The sequence below is a fragment of the Lotus japonicus genome, chromosome 5, assembly GCF_012489685.1.
Source record: "Lotus japonicus ecotype B-129 chromosome 5, LjGifu_v1.2".
Lineage (NCBI taxonomy): Eukaryota > Viridiplantae > Streptophyta > Magnoliopsida > Fabales > Fabaceae > Lotus > Lotus japonicus.
Window position 1 is genome coordinate 62,894,807 of NC_080045.1, and position 20,855 is coordinate 62,915,661.

The following is a 20,855-nucleotide window of genomic DNA, read 5'->3' on the forward strand; positions in this document are numbered from 1 at the left end:
TTGAATGTTGTGGGTGATACCTAGGTTGGCCCCATGAGACAAGGACCTCGTTTTCTTCCCTCAACCGAGTGGATCATGAAGTTTTTAAGGTTCAAACCAGAGAAATCACTTGTGCACCATGATCCTTCTTAACAATTTCATAGGGCTTATTTGAATTTCTGAAGATTGTTTATTATTAATAAGGATTATTTTGATCATACTCTAATCAATAATGTGAGATTTCTAAGACTAACACATTTCACTAAGTCAATTGCTAAAAGAACTAAAACGTGTAATTTGCACGACTAAACATTAACTAAATAACCTATATTTAAGAGGTATTTAACAAACGAACTTAAGATAAGTTATGATATTATATTAGAATTTGAAACTAGTTATTCTATCCAATAGCTATTTTAGCTATATCTTTACTCAATCCGTACAATTTTGAAATTATGAGTTTGAGCCCTGAAGTGACTTTCCGTGCATATTGTTCAATTAGTTAAATGTCATCTGCTCATAAGTCAAAACCGTACGTAGCACATAGCGTTTTTCATTATTGTATCTCCTTGATCACAACTTTGATTATGCAGCAAATTCACGCTACAAGGTTCTTCTCTTTTCCTTCCTGGGGTTGTATATGTTCTTTTTTGGGTGGGTCAGCGAAGCAATTAATTTGAAACTTATTATGGTGCGTAAGTTGAAGGACGAGGACTCAATAGGTGCCATAATGAGATACGACAAGGCTGCATCATGAGAAAGCGAGAGATACAGTATATAGATGGACGGCTCTCCAGCAATTATATTATATATCAATAACAAAGGAAATCAATATAGGCAATGGGGTACACTGTGTTTTTCATTTTCACTCTATGAAAAAACCTCAATTCCAAAAGGTTGCACTTCGTTTATAGCACTTGAAGTCAGTTTTAGTAAAGAGAATTAGAGCTTTATAAGAATTAATCACGATATATGTGATGATTGTGATCTATGAACCCCAAGTATGAGCATAGCAACTAGCTAGCTAGATTACTAAATGCAAAAGCAAGTATTATTAAAGTTTGTTTGCAGTAATTATCAACAAAAAATTTTGTTTGCAGTGATCCTAACAAATACCTAAATATAACAGACTAAATATTAGCATGCCACTTAATAATAATCATTTAAAATCAATTATATGATTTTTACTCAACCGTCCTTACATATAGATCATCAACTAATATAGCTTTTACATCAATAGTAATAATCGAACACAAAATCTTTATCAGACTATTTTTTTTATATTAACTTTATATTGTATTGGACATTTTTTATTATTTTTTAATATACACCGAGTCAAGCAATCGAACCAGTGACCCACTGGTCCGACCAGTGACTCAATACCCTGACCGAGTCAATGACCGAACCGAGTTTTAAAACACTGTATCAGAGAATTGATTTGTCCAACTAAAGAAATGTTTGATGTAGTGCACTCAATTAATTTTTTTATAGGCAAATTTTAATTGTTAGTAAATTATTACAAATAATCTCTTCTTATTAGAATTCAAATTATTGCCTATCACTTGCAATAATCTTTATCTTAATCATGTACCAACCCACCTCACTCACCGAGTCAAACAATCGAACCAGTGACTCAGTACCCTGACCGAGTCAATGACCGAGCCGAGTTTTAAAACACTGTATCAGAGAATTGATTTGTCCAACTAAAGAAATGTTTGATGTAGTGCACTCAATTAATTTTTTTATAGACAAATTTTAATTGTTAGTAAATTATTACAAATTATCTCTTCTAATTAGAATTCAAATTCAAGCCTATCACTTGCAATTATCTTTATCTTAATGATGATGTACCAACCCACCCCACCCGAGTGCACTCAATTGATAACAAATGATTCGATACAAGTTTTCTAAAGTCATTAATTAATTGATGTGAAGTAAAGTATAATAACTGAGGCACGTACTAGGTGTATTATGGTAACCTAGGATTAGTCTTCAATAAAACTTATCTGATTAATGAATACATTGTTTCATCTGTAACGGCGGCGGGCCTGTACTCCACGTGTATGCATTTTCTTTTGATTTATTAGCCCATGTTTGGTTTATCATTTGATCCCACTTCAAATATCCGTTTGTCGGTCTCTTCTCATTTTCTTTTTGGTGCATAGTCTCTTCTCATATCAACATTGATGAGTATATAACTTCACGTAATTATCTTTTTACCCACACTACTTGATGTGTATACGATTATGGAGTGAGGCCTTTTTTGTAAAGTCAATTTTCAAAGAGGTATTGAGTGGGTTTGTTTTGGCAATAGTTGGGTCTTTGTTTTTGTACATGTTTCTTTTAGCTTTTCCTCCACCTTTACATTTTTCTATTTGTATTGAGTTTGAAGTACCCTTTGTCTTTCTCTTTAATATAATTCTTATTGCCTATCAAAAACGATTATGTAGTGAAAGGAAAACAAATTGATGAGACAACTACATCCGAATCACTTAAAAAGTGTTAAGTCTTGAGGTCGAGAATGAAAAATAACAATGATGGTAATTCTTCAAGTTAGAATGGTGCCTCCCCCAGTTGGGGAAATGCTTCTTTGTTATCAAACCACGTTGGGTGGACCCATGAAATGACACTCTTACATGCAAAGAATGTGGGTGTGTACTACGGAGTCCATCTCTTAAATGAATATAGGATTTTAAGACTATGAGACTGGGATTGGAGGTTGGCTTCATCATGGATACGAAGTACAACAACAAAGGAGGGTCGTTGGACCTTTTAACACATCGTTTAATCGAGCAGGGAAGGGCAAGCTTGGATATTATAGCAAGACTTTTGAGCATCGTGCTCGTAGTTTGAGAAGAGAGTCGCAGACTTTAGATGAGACGTGGTAGATGAAAGCATGCCAACTTGTGTCCTAGGTTGAGATGAAGGACTATGGATGTGGAACAGTAATCGGTCATGGATATGTAATCGGTTGTGTGGACGCCATGTAGTCGGTCGTCGTGGTGACGCAATCAGTTGTGGAAATGCAATTGGTTATGGAGACGCCATTTAACTCATCAGATTGAGTGACACAATTCGTTGTGATGAAGCCAGTCTTGGAAAAGCAATCAGTTACCAACCTTATGCCAATTAGTATTTGTAGACGAGGCCTTTTGTGGTGATTTCTTGAGGGGTTACAACGTGAGTGAAAGGTGTTCGTTGATTTACACAAGTATTTCATCTCGTAGGGTTGACCCTAGGGGCTCTCATGGTTGCATTTATGCTCAAGCGGAGCTGCTAAGCGTTCTCGTGGCATGCGATGTGGTGTATGACTTCATGTGCACCCCAAGTTTAAGGATTGTGCAAAGCTTGAGACGGGATGTCAGAATGAGAGGCGTTGGTTTCATTGAGTAACGATAATGACGCTCGACCAAGGCTCGTTTTCGGGTATTTGAACAGCAGTCAGATTGCCCATGGCAAGTTTGAGGGCATATGGTGAGAGGTAGTGGTGCAAAGCACTTCCGAGTGCATGAGATTCAGGAGTACGGAATGTTGGCTATTTACCGAGATTCGAAACGCGAATGTAACAAGTAATTCGATAGAAAAAAGTGTTTGTTCACACTTGATGTACACTTCCACCAAGATAGAAAATGAAGAAATGAGAGATAAATGTGATATATGATATGTGGTAAGATAAATAAAGAAGAGAAAGATAAAGAAAACATGAATATGTGATGGAAGAAAAAATAAAAATGTAAATGAATTGCAATCTAATTTAATAAGTGCACACATATTTGATATTTGTTTCCTAATCCATAAATAAAAATCAGAGTACTAACATTCATATTATACTTTCTTTTCGTCCCTCCCATATCTTTTTCACTTACTTTCTTTCTCTTCTTACACTACCGTTTTTTCTTTCTATGGTGATTATATACTTTCAATCCTTCCAGGCGAACATATTAGTAATAACTATGGCTGACCCTGGTCCTGTGCAGGCAGACCCACGGCCCAGAGCCTCTAAAAAGAAGGGGACCCCTGGAAAAAAATTCTCATTAAACTTTCAAAAAAAAAATTAGTAGTTGCATTTAAGATCAGTTCTGTACTTCTGTATTTAAGAGCTTAATTAGCATTGGAATGTGGAAGATTTCCTTGGGTTTTTCTACCTAATTCACTAGATAAGTGGATATTAATTAGTGAACAAATTAACTCTGAAACGGTCCTGGACCTCTAAAATTTCGGGACCGGCCTTGGTAATAATATCTCATTTTCTTTCTTTTCATTTTTCATATATCAAACAAATGTGGCACGAGGGGACAGTGAGTTTGGCTCAACCAAAATTATTAGAGTTTCACCCTGCTAAGGGGTCTAATTCTTGTCATTTGATATTAATGTTGGGACGTATTTTCCGCCGGAAAGCGCCGTATAGTGGCTGTTGGCGGTTGGCGGTTGGCGGTGGAGGGCGTTGACAGTGACACTTAGCTCAGAAAGATCATTTTATTTTTTCATTTATGGGATTGGATTGTACAGAACAGGCTTTGTTATTTTATCTTAGGTTAGCTTTAGCACCTTTTTTTCTGGGTCAATTTTCACAGTGGTGGAAAAAAAAATTCTGAGAAACTTTTCTACCAGTTTCATGATAGATTGATTGGGGGACTGAATAATTGAAATCAGTGTGTTGGAAAAGGACAGTAATTCAATTTTCACACTTCCGAGAGTGACTGGTACTTGAAAGAAAATAAAAGCCATAGAGATATGGGGATTGGAATTTGGAAACCTTTGGAGAGACATAGGTCATCATGCATAGCAATTGATTTTGATAGGATTTTGAGTAGGGTGTTTTTACATTATGGCAGAGTCTTGAAGAGGTTATTGAAGTTTTCCTTATAGCATGAATATCAACAGTGTTCTTACTTAATACAAAGCAATAAAAATGGATGACAAAAAAGTGAGAGATTTAATATCTAATATGATAAAAAAATTAGAAAAAAGTATTTATGTCCATGTTTAGATAAACTTATGAAAATATCTTATAATTTACCTATAAATTCACGTGGTCCTTTAGACACTAACAAATTAAAGCGCTACAAGATGGGTGGGGAGGGAGAAAGAGGACGGCGATAATGAGCGAGATTGTCAAGTGTAAACTATGGTAGTTCGTACTGCACATGCAACCTCTCACATTGGTCTCGAAGGTGGTGAAACTGGCAAAATCATTGTCGCTTTTCATGAACTGCAATGTCAAGACCTATGCGTCACATAATGGAGAGGAGAAGGAGATTAAGGAACCGAAAGAGGTTGATATGTTGCTCATTGTCGTTCTTTTTCATTTTACTAGAAAGCTTGGCATGACTATTTATTTCTATTCTCCTTGTATCTCACTATAGTAGTAGTTTAGATATTCACCAACCAATATTTCCACCTCATAGATTATCGTAGAAATAAGAGAGCAATGAAAAATATAATAGATAATTTGATATAAATAATTAAAAAAATAAAAATAAAAAGAAAATTGCGGAAATAAAATAGAAGAGAAACAAAGATGTAAGTGAATGAGAATCCATAATTTTTCCCTTTTTCTTTCTTCTGGTATAAGTAAAAACATGTGTAATGAAGTGTTAATTGGAAATTTGGATTAGTTTTATATTCAGATTAAACTCGAAAAAACTCAAAATAAAATCACCTAGATTTTACTGACACTGCTTACATAAGAATACAAAAAATGAGATAACATTACTGGACAGAAAGTAAGAAAAGACTGAAAGAAGCTGAAAAGGATAGAGGAAGATTACAGAGTCTCAGGGGCGGAGATGGGACAGTGACAGACAATTTCTGGATTTTGTGATCTGAATTTCAATTTCAAGATCTCTTCAATTTCCCAATGCTGGCCACCACACACATTGTTAATTAATACTACCTCTAATAATTATTTCAATCCACCAAGCTGAAACTGCCACGACCTATTCGAAGTTGAACTAGGGATGGGACATTTTTTGTATTTTACTTCTTCATCTTCATAATTGTTTTGTTTTCTTCTAGTCATGGCCCAATATCATGCAATGGGTCTTGTCTAAAACCCAATGTATAGCTGTACCATGAGTAGGGTTAGTTCAAACGTATTACATTCATTAAGGTAGGTGGGCCTTTAAGAAGGCCCTAAGAATTTAAAGGGTTTGTCCATCTAGTACACAAGAAAAACGAATTGTCGTTGACATAGAATATTTTTGAAGGGTAAGCTTATATTTGAACAAAAAATAAAATAAAATTACATGTCTATATACATATATATAATATCTCATGGGAGATGATGTATCTAGTGAGAGGGGGGGTTTCTTATGTGAGAATAAGAGGCATGATTCTTAACCATTAGATCAAATTTAATAATGGAGATTAGAAGTGGTTCAAAATAAGTCACCTACTTCTTTTCACTCAATTTTAGATCTCGTAAAAAAAATCATATTTTTCTTTGCAAAGCGACATTTATGAATCGTCCAACACCCATAAAATTAAAGATTGCAAATTCTCCATGTCACTTTCCATTATGGATTGCGAATTATGTTTCTTCTTCCTATTGAATAAAGAATTCATCCAAAAAGTGAAAAGAAAATATTAAACAACTCGCCAAATCCTTCTTAATAATCTATTTCAGTGGCTGCCATTTTTTCTCTTGAAACACAAGTTAGGAGACATGGTCCGCTTGACATGTCCTCTACTCGCAGATCCAATGGAAGTTTGATATGCGTCATGACAAAACATGGTTGATTAAGATTAGAATGTTGGAAAAGGTTGAACAAATGGAAATAGGGACCGATTTGTAAATACCCGTGAAAATTGAGAGAAAAGAGGCAAGTGAGTTATTTTGAACCCTTCTAATCTCAACCATTAATTTTTTTATTAAAATATTTTAATGACACAAGATTAATGGTAAAAGAAAAAACTTCCAATAATTTAAGAATGTATTGTTCAGTGATATTTATAAAAAGAATTCATAAGAAAAAAAAATTAAATCATTTTGGCGGCAGTTGCCTTGCTATGTCTCACATTGCTTCTTTTGTTTGACTACTTTGACTTACATATTTTTTCTTCCCCATTGGGTGGTTGCCACCATCTCCTTAGGATAGATCTAGGTGAGAATTTGCCCTCTTCACCGTTGGAGTTTGACTCTTAGTATTTGATTTTGGGCTTAGCCCGTTATGTTAAAAAAAATCATTTTTATCCATATATAACACAAAACGTTGAAATAGATCCATGTCGGGTTTATGTATTTAGAAACCCTTTGGATTTTGAAAAAAAAAAACCCTTTGATTTTATGTAATCTTTCTCCTTACTCTTTCACCTGTTAGATATGTGCAGATTTTTTTTTACCAAAAAACAATACAAAAGTTACTTCTATCACCAATGAGAAACCAAAATTACCACTTAATGACATAACGATTCGAGGGGTGGGGATTGCAACCGTTGAGGGCAGAGGCAATAGGGTGGTGAGGGCGACAACACAAATGTGAGGGTGATGATTTGAGAGTGTGAGGAGGGAGAGCTTGGAGCGCGAGAAGAAATGGGGTTGGCGGCTATTAAGGGTAGGAATGGCAGGGCGACAACGAAAATGTGAGGGTTTGAAAGTGTGACAGTTTGAGGGGTGAGAAGCTTGGGGCGGGGGGTGAGAAGTTGGGGGCAGCGAGGCATTGAGAGCAAGAGTGACGAGGTGGCAGTGGAAATGTGGGGTGAAAGTTCGAAAGTATGAAGATTTTAGGGGGGACGCTTGGGGCGGCCGGGCGACGGGGTTGGAGTCAGGGTGTGAGAGACTTAAAATGACAATCAAGCGATGTAACCATTGAAGGTTAGTATTGACATCGTCAGCCTATATCACGTTTGTGTCTGCTCAAGCTGACGCTAAGTTGACCGATAATATTATCGTTAGCTCGAAATCGCCTCTTGTGAATACCAAATGGACGGTAAATTGGCAAGTAATATTGGTGTAAGTTGTGAGCGACATTAGTTGACGATAAGCCAACGTTTATTAGTGTTGGCCTAATCGACTCAATAGTTGAGTGGTTCAAAATTTGAATTCCACACTTCGTGTTTTGAACGCTAACAACAACAATTTCATGTAGTGATGAAATTACCAATGTGCTAAACATTAGAAGAAAATAAATAAACTTTTGCAAACAACTGATTTTGCAATCAACATGCGTTGAATTTGAATCGCAACAGAACAAGAACATATATATCAGGGCTTTACTGAACTGAGGTTCTACAGCAGGGACAATGGGGGTGAGCTTCAAGCCAGGGAAGAAGACATGCTGAATGGTACTTGTGGGAGCAAGAAAGGTTCATAACCTGCTGCTTTTGCTGGAAATCTTCTAAGCAAACTGCACAAACTTTTCTCTCTTTCTTAAACTTGGTGCCACGCAACAACCATGAGCTTTCTAATAACTTCCGACCTAACCCTGCATCCTTCTTCTGTAAACTAACTTCTTTGTTAGGATTATCATCTGACCTGTAAATGTAATAACAAAGTGGCACAATTCTTCATTAGTTAGTAAATCAATACTCAAATAAGCATAGTTGTATATACATTGGAGCAAGAACAAAAGAAGACACGGAAAATTAATTAATCAATTAGACTGAAAAGGATTCGAATTGGGTGTATAACAACAATATTTCTTGACAGTTGACACCATATATAGAAATAGATAGTCAAATGAGATTCTATTTTTTGGTAAAATTGGTCAAGCCTCATGTTCATATGTCATAGAATTATCACGTGCATATATATAGACTAGTAGTTTATTTGGACAGCTAGCGGGCATATGAGATATATGTCTATATATATATATATATATATATATTTTTTTTTATATATTAATATCGATAAAAACCAGATGTAATCAATATAATAAGAGTTGGAGAAGTACCAAACTGAATCAAACAAATATATTCATGTGAATCTTCACTCTGGAGCAGGGGGGAAAAGAATTAAGAAAGTAATTAAATTCCTCAATTGAGAGCTTGTGCATATATATAAGAAGCTAGAGGAAAATGATAACAAAGCATTGACAGGAAAATATAGCTACAACTAATTCCATGTTTCTCTAATTTCCAACATTAATTCTTTAATTAATTAAGTTGTTTGGGATATTGATGTATATAAATCCATGTACAAAAGTGGATATAGCTTAATTTGAATGGAAGTGGGGAAAAACATAAATATATATACCTGAAAGAGGAAAAGAAGTGTCCAAGCTTCTTCTGCAACCGTTGCCTCGCCTGAATAGCAGTTTCATCCAAAGCAGTGACTGATGAATCGGCGAGGTAATTAGAGTTACGGTGGTGTTCATGATGATATCTAGGATGATGCTCTGATCTCCTCCTTGGTGGAACACCAACACCAGGGAGTCTACCACTACCAGCCATTAGTCACAACTCTTCATCAGCAGTACAATTATTATTATTGTCATGATTTCAATCTATGTATATCTGAGACCCACCCAATCATGATGATTACGTGATGTGTTGGGTGATCAATTATTGTCATTTGTTTGTTCACCTCTTGGTAAATATCAAAAGTAAGTTAGAAGGGGGAATTTTCATGAGTGAAGCTAGCAAGCGGTTTCTAATGATAATAATTATGTGGGATGTTCATCATGTGCATATGTGACAGCTAGCTATGTGTCTTTTTTGGTGGACATGGAACTATGTGTCGTGGTTCTAAGACGTGGCAAATTAGATATTTTTGTGAATGAAGGAATTTTACTGGTTATATATAGATTCCATTGGGTTGGGTCAGGTGGATGATTTTTTCGTGTCCACTGAAGAAACTCGTGGTTCACGAAGAGGGTAGTCGAAAACAGACAAACAATCTTTGTGTGAACGACACTATAGCATTCATAACTGATCTTTGGGAGAGTGATAAATAGTGTGACATGTCTTCATTTTTTACTTGAACTGTGATGATGGATGGAATCTCAGCTAAAGTGGCATCGGTGGAGTATAAAGCCTTAAAAATCATGAAAATTGCACCCTTCTCTGTCTGCGAATAACAATTTGACACATTACTTAAGTTTCACATTTGGGCACGACGTTAACTGATCCGTAAGGCAGAAATAATTTCTATACAGAAACCCACCGCCGCAAGCAGTTTTGCGACGACCGAAGAGGCCAAAGATACGTTCCCATCATCACCAGTGAAATCATCGGCGCTTCCTACTCCGACATCCCCTCCACCGTCGTGACTCCATTGAAATTGTTAAGGAAATTATTAGAATTAAGAAGACCTAACTTAATCCAAAAGTTAGCTCAAGAGTTGAGGGTTGCTTTACGCTTTATAAACACTTGTTTTACCAAATCTTTAGTCAATGTAGGACTTCTAACACATGCACCCCCAAGTCCAAGGCTAAACATCTGGAGCGTGAAATGAACAACAACGGGTGACCCAAATATGAGATGTCTCCACAACAAACAAACGGATCTAGGATAGATTATGATACCATAATTATATTATCTTGATGAGAGCAACCCCGCCCACTTTTGCAGTTTTTTTTTGTCAAAGATGTATGGAATAAAACCCAAAGAATTGTCTCACAACACTTACAACATACGAGAAATAATATCTCTAAAAGTGCTACAACAATGCACAAAACCAAAGAAAATGAAGAACAAGTTTGCACACTCAGCTGATACACCCAGCCAAAAAACATGAAGTAAAATCCATAGGAATGTGCAAAAGAACCTAAAACCCCAAATTAACAGAGATCTAATTGACTTTTGAGCAGAGAAGATTACGATTTAATTTTTAACCAACGCTTCCTTTATACAACACATCGGCTCTGCCAGAATTATAGTGCGACGATAAGGGAAACCAGTGGCATGGTAGCGAGTGGAGCAAGATGGTGAAGGCCAAGGAAAGGGGAGAAAACCTAGACAACACCCACTTATGTGGCTCTACCCGTGTTTCATACTTATGTTGCTCAATTTTTACACAATCACAGTTTTCAAGTGGATTTTTTTATTTTTATTCCAAGTGTGTTAATAAATTATAATTAACAAATTTATTTATTTTAATTAACAAAGATCAGATTGTGGATAAGAGGGTAAGGGGAAGAGGATTGTCGAAGAAGGAGAAGAAGAAGCAGAGGTGAGGTGAAGGAAAAAGAAGGTTCGCTGGTGACAGATGCGAAGGTTGAACGGAGAAAAGGCGACAACGAAGACAGAAGTTGATGAAGGAAGCATGGTTTTGGGTGGAATCTGAAGCAAAAACCTTTCTCTCTCTAAAATTCGCCGAAGACGACAATGGTGGAAGAAGCTCATGCATCTGAAACCTCCGTTTCAATGCCTCCATCAGAGGAAGTTGTGGCGGTTGACAGAACCCTAAACCCGAAATTTCCTAAACCCCAACCCAACAACAAGCCCAACCCCCACCACCTCCCTTCCTCCCACCATCTTCTTCTTCTTCTTCATCTTGTTCTCAACCCAGACATATATTAGCAACTGAACCTAACCCTAATCAAAAAACCCCAAACCCAGTGAGAGAAAGAGAGATTCGAGAGATATAAAAGGGACGAGATCGGGAAAGAGGGAAATCCAAGGGCTCTGCTAGTCATAAAGGAAGACAGGGATGATTGGAATCTCACAGAGGAGACTTCAAATGCCCTCCATGGTTCTCCCTAGAAGCTCGAAGGCTCATCACCAAGCTTCTCGACCCGAACCCGAGTACATGAATCACGATCTCCAAGATCATGGAATCGTCCTGGTTCAAAAAATCGGGAAGAGCGTTGCTGAGATGAAGAAGCATGAGAGTTGCTCTTCTTCTTCCCTTTGATGGTTCTCTCTCTTGTCTTCTTCGTTCTTTCTCCCTTTTCTAATTTTAGGGTTCGTTATGATGCTGATAGAGTTTGAGATTAATTAGATATGGATTACTTAGTTAGGGATTGATTTGAGATTTAGTTGTTAATTATAATTCATTAACACAATTGGAATAAAATAAAATAAAAATACACGTGGAATTGATGAATGTGTAAAAAATGAGCCAGATAAGCATGAAACACGTGTAAGGATCCTTTTAGATTAAAAAAAACATTTCAGGGATCCCATGTCAAAAAAAAAACTTAGGGACTTATTTTGATACTTCATACAGTTTATGGGACCTCTAGAGTATTTAAGCCTTTTTTAATCGCCGTCGGTTTTTAACTGCCACACTATTTATTTTTTATTTTAGTGGCGATTAAAAATGCTAAAAAAAATTGAGTGACTAATTTAATCTATTTCATTAATGGTGAGAACTATAAGCTATAATTTCTTTTAGAGGGATCAAATCCATTTCACCCCTTTTATCAGGGGCTAAAAACGTATTTAACCATTTTTATAATTATCATGTGTATATTTATTAATTGGGCCAGGCCCAACATGTAAGTTTATTAAGTTCTTGTGCAGGACCTAACCTAATGAGCCCAATACTAATTATGGAGAGTTGTTGAGTTTTAGGTTATATTTAAGGAGAGCACTATCACCCTTTGTCTCATGCGCAGCTTATTTTTTCATCGAATAGTTTGTTTGTAAAAGAGAGATCACATAAAAGCTCTTGTTGCTCTCATATCATGCTTCTATGAGATCTTCATTGCTTGTGAAGGTGTCTTTGAAATGTGTGGTATTTGCTATATTTTCTTTTATTTGTATTTGGTTATAATGTCTAGTATAAATCAGAGAAATTTCTCTCTACATGTGGTATTAAAATGGGTTATACTGGGATTAGAATCTTGAAATTTTAATGCATAATTATTTTCGAATTTAATGTTTTAGAGTTTATGGTATATATGATGAGTTTAATGGATATGCACTGACAGTGTAAAATAGTTTTACACAGACATACAATTGAATTCCACCAAATCAGAAAATATATTATTCTTTTAATTAAAATTAAAGTCAAATGTAATTATCTCTCCTATGTGGCATGTTTTGATTGGATGACTGTGTAAAACTATTTTACACTGTCAGTGCATATCCATTAAACTCATATATGATACTGAAATCCCGATTATTGCATGTGTTGATTTGCGACTAATCTACGATTTGTTTGTTTATCTGAATAATTAGATTGTTACATTTAAGAAAGGCGACAAATTTTGATTTTCATGACAACGTGATATGCATTGATTTTTTAGGGTTTGTTTGCATAATTATATGTATTTTTAATTGAATGAAAAAGGAAAAAAATTACAGATGACGTTACTCACATCATCATTGTAGAGTTTTTATGGTTTTCAAAATGTTTGGAGGACAATAAATTTTTGAATCAAGATTCTCTCTCTCTCTCTCGTAGTCTTATGATCTAGCTGATGTAAAAAAATGAATTTCATTATAAAGAAAAATTAGTTTCTATCTATTAATCAATCAGACCCTTTAAATATAATGATTAATGGTTAAGATTTTGCTGGATGAGGCATGGTGGATGATCATTCACAGAGAACCCAAACTCTCAATTGTATTGTATGATATCTTTGCATACTTTTTTCTCGACCCTTTTTATAAGTCTTTTTGTTATATTTATGTATGGAATTACCATAGTTGTTTTTTTATTGGAAGAAACAAATTCCCTATAAGGTGTGATGAGTTTTATCTTCTAAGAAAATTTGAGCTAATTAAGATTTTTTGGAAAATATATTGTACACGTTGAAGCTTTATCAATTAAGTAAATGTCTTCAGCCACAATGGATTGTTTTTAAAATTAGGGATAAGGTTACCTGTTAAATTTTAAAATTATTTGAATATTGTGTCTTGTGAATTAAAATTTGCTTTAACTCACCCAAACGAGGGTTTACACATTGTGATGAGCATGACAGTAAAATCCATTTTGCACAAGTGTTTGAATTCTCATTTTCATGATATTATATAGGTTAATGGTGATGAGCTTGAAGCATGACCCCCGAGAAAAAACTATGTTAGGAACACTTGACGAGGTGGTGGAGGTGGGTGGTTGAAAGGAATCATGGCATTGGCAAGACCACCAACAACATCAAAAAATTGATGAGTTGGTAGTAGCAGTAGAAGAACTGTAGTGAAGGGCATGCTTCTTGAGCTCATTGAGCATGCCCTTAACTTCTCATGTTGATGCTTGTCCATCTCCTTAACGTGACAAGCCCACTAGAACTGGGAATGGGCACCTTGTGGAGGTGGTTCAGCTCCTCGTCATGCTTCCTGTTGGTGTCTAGCTAGTTGTTGATTTGGGAGAGATGCATGTTGAGCTCAGCACGTTGTCGGTTTGCTAAGCCACAATGTATTGTGTGTTGCTGGAGGTTCGGTGCGGGGTCTGGAAAAGGTAGCGTTGGATGACAGCCTCCACGTTGGAATGGCCAAAAGAGAAGATCTTCTCACTTGGAGAGAAATGATTAGAACGAGCTATGCACCATAAAGGGTACAAAGATCGTATGATTTCTTGAAAAGGCCGCTACAACACTTGAGAAAGTGACTTGAAGATTGCTTTCATTGGTAATTTTATTCATCTTATCTTTTGTCTTCCCTTGATTTTCTTTCTAGAGGTTTCAGCAGTTGGCGTGGCTACAAGATAAATGAAATGAAGGGAAATTATGAAATTAGAGAATGAGTTTCCGAAACATTTTGGAATGGTGTAAATGATTCCTTTTGTATACATTTTTATGCACAACTTTTCATTACAACACTGCAAGTTTTAAATGCAATGAAAAGTTTTATATAAAAAATGCTTATAAAAGGAACCATTTACAACATTCTAAAATGTTTCTGCAACTCATCCTCTAATCTCATAATTTCCCTTCATTTCATTCATCTTGTAGCCATATCAACTGCTGAAACATCTAGAAAGAAAAGCAAGAGAAAACAAAAAAATACAGATGAAAAAAATTACCAATTAGAGCAATTTTCAAGTCACTTTCTCGAAGCGTCGTACCGGCCTTTTCAAGAGATCATGCGATCTTTGGACCCTTTATTGTGCAAAACTTGCTCTCATCGTCTTCTCTGCTAGTGAGAAGATCTTCTCTTTCGGTCAATCCAACGTGGAGGCTGTCATCCAACACTACCTCTTCCAGACCCCGCATTGAACCTCCAGCAACACACACTACATTGTGGCTTAGCAAAGTGACAATATGCTGAGCTCAACATGCGTCTCTCCCAAATCAACAACCAGCTAGACACCAACAGGAAGCATGACGAGGAGCTGAGCTGCCTCCACAAGGAGCCCATGCCCAGTTCTAGTGGGCTTGTCACATTGAGGAGATAAACAAGCCTCAACTTGAGAAGTTAAGGGCACGCTGGATGAGCTCAAGAAGCACGCCCTTTGCAGCTAAGGCTTTTTTTTTTTTGGTCAATCAGCTAAGGCTTCTAAAATTGCAATTATGATAGTATTTTTGTTTTGGTCCAATGCAATTATGATAGTTCTGTGTTCACTTTGTTTCTGTTCTTTCTTTCTTTAGCAGCCCAAAAAAAAACAAAGAGGCCTAATACTCAAATTGGATAAATACATGGGCTTCAAGGGTGTTACGATCCCTTCTTCTACTTCACAACTGTTTTGTTCTCACTACTAAATGATTCTCATATTTTCTTGTTTGGAAGTGCTGTTGGGCTTAGCCTACTTTGGCCTTTTAGTATATACACACTTGGATTGCACCCCTTGTGCTTATCAATATATTGCTTTGCTTATCAAAAAAAAAAAATATACACACTTGGATTGCACAATTCACAAACACACTTTACAGTTTACACACACCAAGCCCCAGATTGATCACTAAAATGCAAATTTTTTGATAAAGTTTTTCTTAATGTAACTGGCCTAAACTACAAACAATTATTCAGTGTTTTTCTTCTTTATGATTATCCCTCTTCCTTTTGGACAACCAGTTTCTCTGCTAGTTTCACATGGGGAAAGCAATTTGATGATAACAAGCATGTGCCGGCAACCAGCACTAGTACAAGAGGGACATAAATATAAACAGAGGCTGATAGGTATCAAAGCATCCGTCTCCAGTAAAACCCATTTCTCACATGCCTTTGATAGAATCTTTGAAGCCCATGTGAATAGCACTAGGAGTAGTCTAGAGATTTGAAGAGATTCTCTAATGTTTTTGTATTCTAAGCCATGTAGTGTAATAAACAAGTGTTTAATTTGTGTTTTCTTCCATTTTGTTTTAAATCAAGTATTAAGAGATGATGAATAACAGAATGTCTTTGAAGGGATGTGGACTGTGTTGCACATGTGAAACTGAAACAGTCAAAGGAGAAGAAATTAAAACTCAGCCCCACCTATAGCCAGAGGATCTTCTACACCAGATATCATATTAATTAATTAAATCTCTGGGTATTATGTTCTAAACATGTCTTTACATGATTTATGTCATCCCAGAAACTTATACATTATCTGAAGGCTTAAATATGTTGGGGGCCCCTATAAAATAGGGGTCCTTTGGTTTAAGCCCCTACAAAATTTTTTCTTGGGAATAAGCCCCTAATGAGAAAATAATATATAGTGATAAGCCCCTGCCGTCAACTTCCGTTAAAAAATATATGAGTCAGCAAACGGAGCTGACGTGGACCTTTGCCACCTCATCAAGTGGGCCCACAAGCTGCTGACGTGGAAATGAGAAGAGAAATATGAAAATGCCAAATGTGGGATTTGAACCCAAGACCTAGAACATAATGGGCAACATCCTTCCCACTAGGCTACAAGCTGCATCATTAGTATAAGTGCAAAATTTAATATATATCTTATTTAAACTGAAGCTGCTAATATTTCAACCAAAAATTTAAAAATGTCCTAAGCATGATTTGAACCCAAAACATAGAGGTTCATGGAGGAGGCTCTAACCACTAAGTCAATGCCTAATTTATGCATGTATTTTTAGCGCAAAACTAAATATATATTTAAAAACAAACTGATAATGCTAAATAAATTTGATGTGGTAGATCTAAAAATTACATTTTTAGGCTCTTAGACGCTCTTATATAATGTATCAATTTGAAACAAAATAAAATATTAAATGTAAATAGAAAAACATATTTACAAAACTTTAAAACGTAAAAAAGTTAAATCTTACAAATTTATTAGAGTTCATATATTGACTTTTTTTAAGTACTAATGAGTATATATACTGAAAGAACAAAATAATAGTTTTTTATGATTTAAGTGGGGTTGAATTCTTGTTCTTTTTTTTACATAATATATATATATATATATATATATATATATTGTTGTGCGCATGAATAACAAAATGAGCCAGTGGCTCAATTGTAAGGACATTGAGTATGATCCTCCATTTATGGTGTTCGAATCCTGATTATGGTGTTTTTAAAAAAAATTGTTAGTTTAAATGAGATATATATCAAATTTTGCACTTGTATTAAAGATGCAGCTTGTAGCCTAGTGGGAAGGATGTTGCCCATTATGCTCTAGGTCTTGGGTTCAAATCCCACATTTGACATTTTCATATTTCTCTTCTCATTTCCACGTCAACAGCTTGTGGGCCCACTTGATGAGGTGGCAAAGGTCCACGTCAGCTCCGTTTGCTGACTCATATATTTTTTAACGGAAGTTGACGGCAGGGGCTTATCACTATATATTATTTTCTCATTAGGGGCTTATTCCCAAGAAAAAATTTTGTAGGGGCTTAAACCAAAGGAACCCTATTTTATAGGGGCCTCCAACATATTTAAGCCTTATCTGAAAGTATAATTAGTAACTTTCTAAGAAAGTGCATCACTGCAATATACAATAATCAATTACCTCATTTCATGATTTTGTGTTGGTTTCGTTTAATCATTTATTGATTATTGTTTTAACAATAAGAGGATTGTTTTTGGTAAAAAAAAAAATGATCACAAATCAAAGTATAGCTTTTGTTTGTCTCCTCTATCTTTTTAGAATTTGTTCATGTATTTGATTAATTACTGTTGTTATGCTATACTATACTACCTTGTTTCAACTACAGTCATGTGTAAATTACAAATATTTACTTTGTTAAAACAAGGTAGGGGTGGGTTTGGATTCGAAATTCACTATTCTGATTTCATTTATAGCTTTTGATTTCCTTAATGAAATTGGTTGCAATAGATCATAGGTGTTCTTGCATGTTCAACAAGCTATCAAACTCAATATCGTTCTGGACGATCTAAAGAGTTTAGAAATAAGTGAATATCGTGATGATGACAACCAAAAGAAGATTGACCGTTAAATATCCACTTGAAGTGAAATAGAGCCGACACTATCATTAAACAAATAAAAGACTGCTCAAGTGTGATCATTATTTAAGACTAGCTCTTTAATTACAGGTCATGCAATGCTTTATAAATACAAGTTTGATTATTTAATTACAAAAACATTAGTTTTTAAAAAAATTACAAAAAAACATTACTTAATGTGTTCTCTTAATATTCTTTAAAATTTTGAGTTGCTATCTCTGATTTAGAAGTTAACTTGAACTACTGAAGTGTTTTTTATCAGCATATCCCTGTCTTGCTTCGTTGTGGACATTGCACTCACCGTCGTGCTTTCAACTAGCATCCGGCACGCAAAGATAAAAAATGTGTTATTGGTTCTATTTATAGAATAACAATAGGCTATTTTGTTTGGTGATATTATCAACTAAGGAGTGATTAAGGAATTATGCTGAGAATTAGAGAAGGAAATAAGGCAAATCCCAAGGTGGTGTTTCCCCCAACAGAACAACTATTCAAGTAAGGGAGCATGTAAACATGCCATGTGACTGCCAACTAGTAGTTATTTGTTTATTAAAAGATATCCTTCATAGTTCATAATAATACAAATAACTAAGTCTATCATATGGTAAGATGGGGCCTGGCCCAATTAATTTGAGATTCATGTATATATTTAACAACCATTGGTTTTAACAGATTTGGTCCATTTTGTTTGTTTGCCTTTTTTTGGAGTACATTATTTGCATGCAATTTATTGAGCATTGATTATACATTATAGCTTAATTTATCAATCCACTACACATAGGCTATTACCCTTTTTTATCTTCAGGAAAGCCATGAAATTTTTTGGCGGTATAAAGCTCTCGTTATACACGAGGATTAAAGAGATATCAGTTAAACTTTTTAGAACCAATATAAATAGTCTTACCTTACATTTTTAGAAAAAGTTATTAATTCTTTAAACCTATAACCCTAAAGTCATATAACAACAACTTTACCGTTGAGTCGAAATTCGCCTTTCGAAAAGCCTATGTAAAAAATATTACCCCATTTTTGTGCAAATATAAAGGGGCAATTTATGTTTTGCAATTTCTTCTATCGATTTTAAAACCTTAAAAACGCAACCCTTACAACCTGTAACTGAATAAAGTTTTTATACATGGATCAAGCACTTCTAGTATTAGAGCATCTCAAATGCAAGATTCTTAGTTCTTATTTTTGAGCTAAGAACTAAGAACTGAGTTCTTAACCATTGGAGAGGATGACGTGAAGTTCTTAGTTATTAAAAATAAGAACTAGGTTCTTATGTAAGAAGTTTTACTTTTTGAGTTCTTAGCATAAAAAATTATTTTTTCTCTCTCATCCAATTATTTTATTACTTTATGAGTTTTGTTTTATTACTTTATAAAAATAAAAATAATGTGGTTGGTGTGACCAAATGAATAGTGCTAAGAACTAAGAACTCATGGTTGAAGCAAAATTGTTTAAGAGTTACTTAAACACATGTGGCAGTACGGGTCACATGAATAGTGTTAAGAATTAAGAATTAAGAACCAGCACGGGAGATGATGTTACTGCATTCAATCATTAAATAAGCAAACCAATCTAGTTAGCTACTTAATTAACATGGTGTCGGTGGCCCTCTCATTCATGAGTCTGAAATTATTACACAGATTAATTGAACTATGCAAAATCTCTTATAGTGCTTGTGGATATTTGTGACGCAACGCCATCAATATATTTAAGTTCATTTATGCATGCAATTCAAAGTTCTGAGCAATTCTTGCACAAGCAGAGTGCCCATACACATAACCAACCAGAAACTCAAAGTGAATTGTAAAAAATATCAAATTTTTTGTTAAAATTACTTTTATGTCAAATGAAACTCTTGATTGGTTATGCCTATAAACACTATGCACAAGCAAAAATTACTTTTCTAAGCATTCTTAGAGGGAACTGCTACCACATTCTGCTCAACATGTAACATAAAAGCTCTTGAATTGAACACATGCATCTTTTGGTTATAGGAAATGTAAAGGTAAGATGACTTCTTGCAAGGTCTTGGTATCAGGACAAAAACATGGGTAGGGTCAAATGGAAGAAAGCTGCTAGTATTAAGGGAGAAATAAACACTTAAATTTAAACACTTGAAAGCTTACTCTAAAAGTGTTAACTACACCGATAAGATAGGCACGTGTACTTCCTCATGACCCCTACGCAATCACCTAATAGTGGATCCCACAGTGTCTTTATAATTTTCTATAGTTCATGACCCCTACAATACAATGGACCCTCAACTCAATTGGACAGCTCTTCTACATAAATACTTAAATAGGAGTATTTTACAAGGATGCTGCATGTTCATCACCTATTGTCACATGGTTTCTGATCTACCCCATCCCATATTAACTCACAGCTGAAATCACCATAACACCCTTAACAACCACTAAGGTCCTTTACTTTCCTTCGAGGACAGCATGGGAAATGAAAATTATTTTTCACTTTAGAGTGCAAGGAATCACTTTCAGTGTGTTTGCTTCCCCGTTTGGGAGAATCAATTCTCATTGATCATAATAACCTTTAGGTAGTTATATAAATGACCGTCAATATTAGAGAATTGATTAGCCTACGAGAGTAACTTTTGCGATAGACATAATCAAGTGTGAGATTTTATAATTGAATTTCATAACATTACCTTATAAAAATTACTTTTCCAATAAATC

The 20,855-nt window shown here is 35.2% G+C and overlaps 1 protein-coding gene across 1 annotated transcript; it reads right to left on the reverse strand.

The window, feature by feature from the left end:
* Positions 1 to 8,037: 8,037 nt before the first annotated feature.
* On the reverse strand, positions 8,038 to 9,570 carry LOC130718161 (RING-H2 finger protein ATL34-like). Its single transcript, XM_057568659.1, has 2 exons — positions 9,176 to 9,570; positions 8,038 to 8,455 (listed from the first exon to the last, which is right to left on the reverse strand). Exons 1-2 carry the CDS (start codon positions 9,370 to 9,372, stop codon positions 8,194 to 8,196), a joined length of 459 nt encoding a protein of 152 aa, XP_057424642.1. The 5' UTR covers positions 9,373 to 9,570; the 3' UTR covers positions 8,038 to 8,193.
* Between the last annotated feature and the right edge of the window lie 11,285 nt (positions 9,571 to 20,855).

Bases quoted from the DNA above. Each gene is read 5' to 3' on its own strand.
- LOC130718161 (XM_057568659.1), bottom strand. From the start codon at position 9,372: ATGGCTGGTAGTGGTAGACTCCCTGGTGTTGGTGTTCCACCAAGGAGG. The intron at 8,456-9,175 runs GTATATATATTT...TTACATTTACAG, and splicing joins CACTTCTTTTCCTCTTTCAG to GTCAGATGATAATCCTAACA.